We start from the raw sequence: 11,377 nt of genomic DNA, 5'->3' as shown, positions 1-11,377 counted from the left end.
TGGTAAAGTAGAAATTAATTATTTGTATTCTTTGTGTAAAGGGTAAAATTTTATAAACATTCAAAGAAAATCTTTATATTATTTTATGTTGTTTTCTTGGTTATTTCATCACTCCGTTTTTTGTGTTAAATTTTATTTGATATTTTTGTATTAGCCAACTATCGCAATAAATTTACAAAACACATTTGCATTAATATGAAGGCACTGAAATATTATGAAAACTTATACAAAACCTATGTTAATATTGTCTCCCCTATCTAAGTTAAATTAAACTTGTTCAAATTGCCATCATATTTTGATTGTTTAGTCTGAATTTTGTACAATATATTCTATATTTTATAAGCAGACACAATATTTTAATTCGATGGATACCCAACCCACATAAATAACAGATGGAGAGATTTACTGTTCATCTCCGTCCGTGATAGAAAAAGATACACATTGAAAGGGAAAGACAACTAAATGTTTTGATTTACTGTCTATTAGCTTACATTAAGGAAAAATTTTAATCGTCGACTCAATGTCGTATTTAAAGGAAAGGACTGATAAAATTGATCACAGATCTCTCGGAGATGATCTTACAGGGAATATTCTATATGAAGTATATCTAACCTGTCTATTAGAGAATGAATTCCAAATAATCAGGAGCAGGTATACCTGGCAAAATTTGACACATGTATTAATATACCTACTATTTAATTTTTCATTAAAGTATTTTTTTTATTTATGAATAACTCGCAAGATGTAAGAATGTAGCATTCGTTATTGAAAATACACCATTTGTTAATGATATATTGTATAATTAATGTGCTAATGGCACTCCGAGTAAATAGTAACAATATATTGTATCAGAAAAAAGGGGAAATTGACATTATTTAAATTTATAACAAGTGTTTATTGCACTTGTAAAATGCCTCTAAAATTACACAAATGTGTATTTTATTTGATATCTCCGGAGTACAAATTCTTAAATAATTCTAATATTGCATTCTTGTATGTATCAAACAATACCAAGTAATATTATTGATTTAGATTACACACATAAATATAGAAAATATTGAGATAAATGTTTTTTGCTAAAAACAAAATTAGGTAGGTAAGTAGGTACCTTGTATAATGTACATCATGATACTATGATGTTTAACATAATCTACCTTTCTCGATTATACTTTAGCAGTTCACATTGGACCGTGCACAGATACGACTATTAACAGTAGCCACTTGTGAGAGCCACCACATTGACACGGAACGGTGAACATATTGGTTAAACATATACACAGATGGCAGCCACTGATGGTTACACTCGGCTACCGGAGGTTGTATCTGCACTGGGCCTTATGAAAGGACAATATGCCCAGTTTTCTTTATCAAGTTCACTTATTAAAAAATGTCACATGTACTTAATCATTTACGGAGTATTTGGAGTACATTTGTTCCCTCTTCCTGGATGTCGAGTTAATTTTTTTCCATGCTTGCAGCAATCTAAAATAAATGCTATGCAAGATATCACAAAACACACGACCCAAAATATAATGAGCGCGATCAACGTGCTCTCTTGCGTGTACTCCCACAAATAGTCGGAGCGAGCCAGGCCGAAGTTTGACAGCAACTGCGTCCCGTTTGGAGTATGACAAGGAACTTGCACTATAATATCCTGCCTCTGCTCCTGGAAATTGCAAAAGCATTGAATAAACCATAAATACAGTGTATTTATGCAATTACGTGTTCTCACAACGAGAACATCATTTCACATACGGTGTTTCATAAACAATTAGATACTTCATAATGATTGTGACTACAGCTAACGAAAATAAATGTGCAGTTGGAAGCCAAAAAATATTATTTAATGCACTGTAAAAATATCTATTATGACATTTTTTGTAATGTTTTCCCAGGAGATATGAATCGGAGTATTCTCTAATAGTCTAATATGAATCATAATATTAATGTTCATATTTTTGAGATGACAACAGGGGCCTTATGTTAGAACTTGCGAGTTGAAGTCGCCCGGTCGACATGACATCATATGACATCATTGTGACGTACTACCGGAGTGATAATAGCATTCGAGAAATTAATGCTACTAAAATACTGGCGTTATCCATTGTCCCCATACACAAATGGGTGTTTCAGCATAATAATATCTATGGTGAGCAGTGTGCGTTGGGCGGCTAGCCTCGAGCGTGTATTGGCTTACGTCACAATAATTACGTCATGTTATCGGGTGACTTTATATCACCAGTTATAACATAGGCCTGCAGGAAGAGGACCAACGAGTAATAAGTCATTAACTTTACTATAAAAATTGCTCTCCGTTAATAATCCAACAGATGAATGTAAATAGCTTTAATAAAGATAAGTACATACTATTAATACCTTGAAAAATAAATATACAGTACAGAAAAAAATCATGTTTATAATACATGTATTACTTGTCTTAGTATTAGGTATGTATACAGATTGTTGAATGAATTTTACCTGCTTATTCTTACACCTCACAACTTGATTGGATTGGATGGCTTCCGCACTAAATTCTCTCTGGCTCAATGTGGACAGCACCCATCGAGCCGGGGAGACGTATTCAATCCATCTCGTATAAATTGACATGTCCAAATGTTGAATTGTGTAACCGCTCGCGATGAACAGTATCGTCAAAATAATTGCACTTATATATGTTGACAATTTGTATGGGGGTATCAAAAAGGCGAAGGCCTTCACGAGCATTTTGATACAACATAAATATAGTATCATGTACCCTGGAAAGAGGTTTATAATGTCAAATATACGATGCATAATAATATTGTCAATCAACTGTTTGATAATATAGGTTACACGTCGTTACTTACCTAGATACAAATAGAAGCCGTTGTAGTTATCAAAACCTTGCATATATAATCCAGTCATAGAGTAACTCGGAATGAGAAACGCTAACCAAACACAGAGTGAAGGAGGAACGTCAGCCAGCGACTAGAATGTAAAAGAAACAATGCATTACCATTCCGAGTATTTGGTGAGCCCCGCACACACTTTTGTCGAGCATGGGAAAATTACTCAAATCATACTTTTGTCTCAGTTCTTTTTATCTACCTTTGAGTAGGTCATTTTCCCATGCCTCGCTCGAGCACTGAAACTTCCTCGCCAACGACATAAACTAAATGAAACTACGCTGCCTAGACACCATCTCTAGATCAATGTCTGTTAAGCTCTTTTACCTGGCGGCACACTGGGAAAGGTGAATTTGTTTCGTGGCACACCAAATAAGAATCCCCAAAAAATTAAATACTTATAGGTACTTCATTATTAAATGCTGGGAGATATCAGCATGGCGGTACCCGGCGAGCCGTGAATTTTTATGTAAAAAAACATCTTTTTTGGAAATATATTGATAGTAAATCATAAAGACTTGAATTTCTGTTAACTATTTAACCATGATTCCAAGAGATGGCAGTGTATGTACAATATATTAAATTATTTAAAACAATCAACCGGGGCTAGTATAATTTTAGTGTAAAGTACAGCATGTACCGATCCCTTACATGCGGAATTGTAGAGCTTGTGGCACACATCTGATGGTTATATGAATAAAAAATAAAATCTTAGCAGTAAAGTTATACAAAACAATAAAATAATATTGTGTTATCAACATTATAAGTACCCAAATGAATATAGATAATAATTTTATTAGTAAGTTGGACGCAATTGATTTTGAGAAAGAATTATGTCAAAACACGGCTCTGAACTAATCATGCACCGACCATTATGTACGAGTGATGAGTCTATTATGGCCAGATTCATATACTTCTTTCACAGCACACAGTTTGACAGAAACTGCTCTAGAGCCATAATGCGGATGTATGTTCAGTCTATTAAAATCTCTCCCATATTATGGGGGTCGTCTCAAATGTTGAAATTCTCAACATAATATGCTTTCGCTGGATCAAAAATTACCTTCACGTACGGTAAACATACATTAGGTAGCCATATTTTACTCTAATCTATTTATTCAACGGGATATAGCATATTCATGATAATATTCTACAAGAGTTGTTTATCATTCCAAATTACACCAACTTTTCACTCTCCTGCTAGTTAAATTTCATAAACAAAGAACAATTTTACTTACATCAGTTAAAATAAACACGGTTCTTCCATAAAGACCGATGTCGATGTCTCTCTCGATGTATTTTCTATTCGTGTATATGGGCAGCACGCTCACGAGAAGTAAGAGTGGCCAAGCCGTCATGCACATGGTGGAATAGTGGTATCCCAATCTGTCGTTCTGTGTGAACTTAGAATCGCTCGCCGGCAAGTCCCAAAATATTGCCCCGCTTATTAAAGAGAAAATGGCGGCTATGATGAGACGAGTGATCCAAGTGATTATTGAATTCGGTTGAGTGTATAAAAGAGTTTTCCTGAAAATGAGTTACAATGCACATGATTTACCGAGAAAATACTGACACTGATAAGTTTTTGACTATTACACGTCAATGTGTGGCCTTCCATATACAAACAATCAATTATATTCTTTTTTTCCAAGAAAAATTGCGTAAACCTTATTATGCGTACCAAATTTCATGATTAAAAATGTTTATTCCTAATCACTAATTAAAATAAAAAAATGTTTTATTTTGCATTACATAGGTATTGATTTGGAAAAACCTCAGAAACATCAAAATTTTTTAATAGAACGGGACTCGAGCATGCATTCCTCGCAATTCAGGTCAGTGAATTAAACAACTGAGCTACCAATTCAACTCATCTAGTTGAAAATGTCCCTCTGAGGCGGACGAAATCGGTCCAGTTATATAATAAAAGTGAAATAAGTATGAGAAAATTACTTTTTATTTAACCCTTTATAGGGCAAAGGCCGAAAACGGTTTATTTATCGACCACCTCATTTATGAGCTATAAGTCATACACTAAATATGGAAATATCAACCTTAGTGCGTCAAGACGTTGTCGAGAACGTTCTCTGGCTATGAAATAAACCATCTAATATGAAGTGTACGTCAATCGCTCGCAAAACACTATTTCGACGATTGGTCGATGTATCAGCCATTGCGCGTTTGCGGTCGCGACTCGACGAATTCGCGAGTGACACTTGACTTTGCAAGTCATTTTGTTCCCATTTATATTATGTGTTGTGAAAAAAGGTATGTACATAAGTATTTAATGTGCATTTATTTATCGATTTACATTATATTTTTTACAAATATATTGTGATAATGTACTTGTTTCATCATTCTATTGCCAAGCGGGAAGTACATAACCTCAAATTTGCAATTCGCACGGCTGACTTCTAGAATTATTTAAAAAATAAAAAAGCGGCTTAGGCAGCTGTGTATAGTTATGTTTTATTGTGAATATAGTATACTATCATAGATATATTTTAGTTTTACTCAAAATATTTGGGATCGGAAAAGTTTTCAAAATATCCGCAAAGAAATGGTGTTTTTTTGTTAGTTGTGACATCAATTGAATGCTAAAGTACGAAATTACTATCAATATCGCAACTTTCATGGGTTTGTATTGTATTATATTTGACTGTAGAAGTAACATCGTCATCAGCTGGGGTCTATCCACTGCTGGATGAAGGCCTCCCCTATCATACTCCACTTTTCTCGGTCATTTCGTAATGTTGTAGGTCGGTAGGTACTGTTACGATAATATGTTTTATTTTTGTTTCGGTTCATGAGTAAATCTAAGAAAAAGAGCTGTCGATGTGCTTATTTTAGTATGGCTAGAGAGCCAAAACGCATATCTTATTTTTGTAAGCAATGTAACGTACCGCTTTGCATACTATGTTTTGAAAAGTATTACGTAAATGGGTGTAAAAAAATTAAAAAATAATTTTAACTTTTCTTATGATTAGATAAATAATATGTACAACCATTATTTATTTGTTGTATTTGAAAAAAATATATCAAAAATTCAAAAAAAAAAAACACCTGAATGGGCACTGGTTGATAAAAAAACCATCATAAATTATAGTTTTTCCAAATTTCTGATAGATATTTTTTATTTTTATATTGAAATTGTCTTAAGATATTAAATATCTGATGCAAACTGATAGAGATCGGTTTGAAATGAAGGAAAAAATGCTTTGCCCTATAAAGGGTTAAATCAATAATACAATGCATTTCCACCATGAATTATTGACAGTTAACACCATAAAAGAAATTAATATGTAACTACTTATTATATTATACTATCCACTGAGGGTACTTGATGGAATTTGAATTTAAATTTTAATGGGTTTAAGTTTTGTACCCATTTGAGTCTTTTTTGCCACCCTGGTTTAATTTTTCGGCATCTTCAGGCATATGCGCACTCACTAATTGTAAATATATACTGACAACAAATACAGTTACACAGGGACAAAAACAAAGGTGGCGGAACTCACTTCTTGCCAAACTTCTTACCTAACAAAGAAAATTATATTCAAATATCATTTGAAGCAACTTTTCCTATGCCACGAAGCGCATAAAAAATTAAACAAACAAACAAATACTTACAAATAAACAACTAAAGTGCAGGTGAAGTTTTTACCTACTTTATTGCATTAAATTATTATATACTTAAGTTAGAATCAGCTGTATTCATTGTCAGTATGTATTTACCATTGGTGGGTGCGCATGTGCCTGAAAATGCTGAAAGGCGAAACCTGGCTCGCAAAAAATGAATCAAACAGAATAGTAGGTATAAAACTTAAATCCATTAGAATTTAATATGTACTTAATGAGCATCCACGCCTGCTTGATAGGATTCGCAGTGCAGACGGCGCTGGGCAAAGGAATGGGCGGCACAAGAGGGATGTTGCTGTCGGCTTCTCCGTGCGCCCTCGCCTGGCTAGCTCGAAACACCTCCGCCAGCTGCTCGATGCGGCCCGACGACTCCAGCATGGCGGCCGCCGACAAGTCGTCCAGAGTCACCAAGTCCACTGCGAATGTGATGAAACTGTTAGTCAGTGCATTTATAATATGAAACATTGAAAGAGACTACGGTGGGGAAGTGTTATAGGAACTCATATCTAGCTATCTAACTATCATGAGATATGCAATTAAATACAATTACTACTTACTAAGTGTTTTCATTAGTGTATTCATATCTATAAACAATAAGATTTTTTTAAAATACAGATGTAAATTTATTAATTCAAAATATACAATGACTCATGAGTATTCCTTGAACTGACATTCAGTTCATTCATTATTTATTTTGCCATCATGACAATTGTTATAATATCTACCCCTGTTTATCTATTATACAATAGAACCTTGATTATTCAGATTTTCGATTATCCGGATTTTTAATATATATAAATCTGGTGAAACTGATGAATTTTTTTTTGTATAAGTTTTATCGTCATCCAGAGTATCTTCATCCCCATCCCCAATCAGACCAAATAATTGAGGTTTTTCTATAGTTGGTTATGTTATCTCCGCCACATCGACATTTAAAATTTTCAAATTATTCATAGCTGTGATGGGTGCTTTATTTAAAACATCAGTGTTTTTCGAAAATAATATTGATATAAAATTAATAATACCCCTTGCCGCGCCGCACTACTCAACTGCTACTATTCTAACAAAAAGTAGTTTATTACATATTTCTATAATTTCGTCTAGTTCTCTCAATTCAAAGAAAATTTTCAGCATGTATTGTCATACTATAATCATTAATTTTTTTTGACCACGTCCAATTCTAATAGAATCATATGGGGCTCCGCAGAGTGCAGGTTTGCATTGACAGCTTTTTTTTTGTTTTTACGAGAAATGGACATTAGCCATTTGTTCAACCTGTCGGGTTCGCAGTCTGACTCCGAACGCGAATTGAAAAACAATATGCGCATTCGCCAGAGACGGGATTCGAACCTGGGACACGTGACATTATAAGCCGACGCGCACGCCGCTTGCCAAATTACATAAGTCATAATTCCAACGCTATAAGTGTCTCCATTTACTTGACAGAATGTCATTACATACAGCTCAGTCACGTTCAGCTTACAGATCTCAGTTTTCACACGGTACGCCGAATGATACTTACGATAATAATCAGACGGATTCTTGAAAGCCGGACAGGGATAGTCGATGGAACCAAAATAAGGAATGAGATCTCTCCTGTACCCGCTGTACATGGTGCGACCCGCAGAAATCAGAACAACCTTAGTCAGCATCGCAAATATCTCGTAAGTCGGAGGATGAAGGGTCATTATTACGATTCTCCCCGTGCTCGCCCAATTTCTCAGATACTCGATCAAAAAGAACGTGTCGAATATGTCCATCTCTCTCGTCGGCTGGTCTAAAATTAGTACCACGGTATCGAGGAGCATGTGACACGCCACGTTCAGCCTTCGCAACTCTGACCGCGTCAGTCGTCCGACGTTCGTCAACCGAACTTGCTCTAAGCCGAGTTCTTCAATGAGGATGTTGATCTGAAAATATGTTAATAATTTTAACAAACTGGAAATTATATGACTCCACCGTTGATTTTCGATGCGCACATATTTTAAATGGCCACTTTGAGATCGATAAAACGATTTTGTCTGAAAAGAAGGTATTCTTATCATTTGGTATTTTATTTTTTTATTTTATTTATTTGAAAAAGACACGTTGAGTACATAACAAATTATTAATTCAGGACGTTCACAACATGACATTTAGAATAAAAATTACAAGTCATCAGTTCGGAAAATCAGAAAAAACGAAGTGGAGGAAAAAAAGAAAGCAAAAATAGTTTTATACAAAAGAAATAAAATTTAAAAAAACAACAATGATTCAAAAAGTACAAATTAAACAATAAAATAGAATTTAAAAAACAGAATATATAATGGACCGCCAAAAATATCTACATCTCTAGGGAGTGCATTGACCAACCGCACAGCCCTCGCTATTGGTGCCTGGTGAGCCTGACATGAGGAAACAGCTTTCACCCAAAATAGGTCATGGCTGCGACCACGCATGTAATTGACGGGTGCGTAAAAATTTAAATTTTCTAGAATATCAGGATTGAAAATGATACCACGTGAGAGCAGGGAAAAATGCTTTAAGAGCAGAAGTGACCTACGAGCTTCAAGAGAATGAAAGGCGAGCATGCCTTGAAGAAAGTTAGTGGGAAAAGACTCGTTTGAGAAGGTGTCAAAAGGAAAATAATTATAAACTTTAAAATAGAGATGACGAAGAAATTTTTTCTGAACACGCTCTAAAACAAGCTTATAGGAAACTTCATAAGGACTCCAGATGATGGAGCCATACTCAAGAATACTCCGTACTAACGACACATAGAGTGTACGTAAAACAGTTGGATTCTTGAATGACTTGGCTTGTCTCATGACGAATCCTAGAAGCTTGCTCGCACGCAATGCCGTAGAAGTGATGTGCGAGCGAAATGATAAACGTGAGTCAAACAATATGCCAAGATCTTTAATTTCTGATTGACGCTTCAGTAATCTATTTGACATATTATAGTTGAAAATAATTGAAGATCTTGATTTCGAAAAGCTAATACACACACATTTATCAGTATTAAATTCGAGTTTATTTTTTTTCGCCCAAATTTCAATTGAATTGAGATTATTTTGTAATAATATGTGACAATCTAATTCACTGTGAATTGACGCATATAATTTTAAATCGTCTGCAAAGAGTAAAAACTGGATTCCATTTATAACATTGACAATGTCATTAATAAATATAAGAAACATAATTGGACCAAGATTTGATCCTTGGGGAACACCTGAATAAGTTTGAAAGACGTCGGATCTACACCTTGCATACTCCACATATTGACAGCGATGCGAAAAGTAAGATTTGAAAAAGTTGATAAAATTTATAGATCCACCTACTGCACTTAATTTGTTAATGAGAATATCATGATCTACCCGATCAAAAGCCTTTGACATATCTGTATAAATTGCGTCCACTTGACAATTTACGTTCAGCGAATGAGATATGTACTCAGTATACGTCATAAGATTTGTAACTGTTGACCGAGCTATTCGAAATCCATGCTGAGTGTCAGTCAGTTGACCGTCTACATGTTTATAAATATACATATGCAAAATAGACTCAAATAATTTAGCTGGTGCAGATAGATCAGCCACCAGGCGAAAATTTATTATTTCAGAGCGCGAGCCTTTTTTGTGCACCGGACGAATACGGGTTAGGCTCCAACAATCTGGGAAGACAGAAGTACTTAGGCTGAGATTAAATAAATATAGTAGGGGGTCAGTTAACAACTTATGACAGCCCTTTAAAATCCAAGGGGGGATACCATCAGGACCTATTGAGGATTTTGGAAATAGTCGAGAGAAAGCATACACTATGTCAGTCTCATCCAGAAGACCAATATCTAGTACTGGCCAGGAAGATGAAATACTATCCGGGTGAGGTGTGGGCAATATCTAAGAAGCTTTAGAATAGACGGACATAAAATATTGAGCGAAACCGTTAGCAATGGATTGGGAGCCACTCAAAACATTCCCTTCCAGAGACATAGATGATGATTGAGCAGAAGAGTCGGGCGTACTTCTAACGTAATTCCAAAATGATTTAGGATCTGACGCTAACTTCCCCCCGATACGATCAATGTATGAGCGATGCACACTCCTACGCAGATTAGAAAATAAAATATAATCGCTGAGACACTTCGCTTTCTTCCATTTTTTGTGATGCAAGTGCTTTAGTCGTATGTTTTTAATTAAATCAAAATTGAACCATTTTGGATAGCTGCGCGAAGAGCCCGATGATTTTTTTATAAAGAATGACTTGTCAAATACATTATATATATGTTACGCCGATTGTGCGAAATTGAATATTACATGAAATGGGCAAAATTTTGCCTAAATCATGAAAAATGCAAGCCCGTTACCTTATTCATGAATTAGACAAAATATCTGGAGAGTGCGTGAATTCGGCAGTAATTTTTCTGTCTAGTTCATGTCTTGGACAAATTAGATAGTAGCGCTACGGTGGTATTTTTTGCAACTAAACTAAATGTATCAAAATGCTCGTGCATTGGTCAAAATGTACATATATTATCTATGGTCAAAATAGATGATCGCGCTCCGGTGGTATTTTTTGCAACTAATCAAACTAAACAAATGTCATTGATTATAATATAAAAATATACCAATCAATATGTAACTGCAATGACTTTCATATCTATTTACTATGCGCAAAGAAATCTAGAACCATAATATGATAACGGAAGAATTTTATTGAAAAGTATTTTCGTGATTTGATTCGTGCTTGGTCGATTGAATGTTTGTGATAGTTTGTTGACACTTGATAGCTAACCTCAAAATGGACATTCAGTTGAATACTTTAATTCAGAATTACAAAACCAAACCTAACCTAACCTAATAATAATAATATTA

The 11,377-nt window shown here is 34.7% G+C and overlaps 1 protein-coding gene across 1 annotated transcript in view; it reads right to left on the bottom strand.

The window, feature by feature from the left end:
- Window positions 1–726: 726 nt before the first annotated feature.
- The window catches only part of LOC147067712 (ATP-binding cassette sub-family G member 8), a 76,346-nt gene continuing 65,695 nt past the window's right edge, over window positions 727–11,377 (bottom strand). The window contains exons 10-15 of the mRNA XM_085952505.1: window positions 8,047–8,434; window positions 6,736–6,940; window positions 4,124–4,412; window positions 2,847–2,967; window positions 2,479–2,756; window positions 727–1,666 (exon numbers count right to left, since the gene is read on the bottom strand). Coding sequence (XP_085808631.1) covers window positions 1,409–1,666; window positions 2,479–2,756; window positions 2,847–2,967; window positions 4,124–4,412; window positions 6,736–6,940; window positions 8,047–8,434 — 1,539 coding nt within the window. The 3' untranslated portion in view covers window positions 727–1,408. The remainder of the gene's footprint in view (window positions 1,667–2,478; window positions 2,757–2,846; window positions 2,968–4,123; window positions 4,413–6,735; window positions 6,941–8,046; window positions 8,435–11,377) is intronic.

The sequence above is a fragment of the Rhyacophila brunnea genome, unplaced genomic scaffold (genome assembly GCF_057557595.1).
Source record: "Rhyacophila brunnea isolate RB1 unplaced genomic scaffold, BYU_Rbru_1.0 scaffold_3, whole genome shotgun sequence".
NCBI classification, from domain to species: Eukaryota; Metazoa; Arthropoda; class Insecta; order Trichoptera; family Rhyacophilidae; genus Rhyacophila; species Rhyacophila brunnea.
Note: the sequence above shows the minus strand (reverse complement) of the source record. Positions and strands in the feature narration are given on the sequence as shown.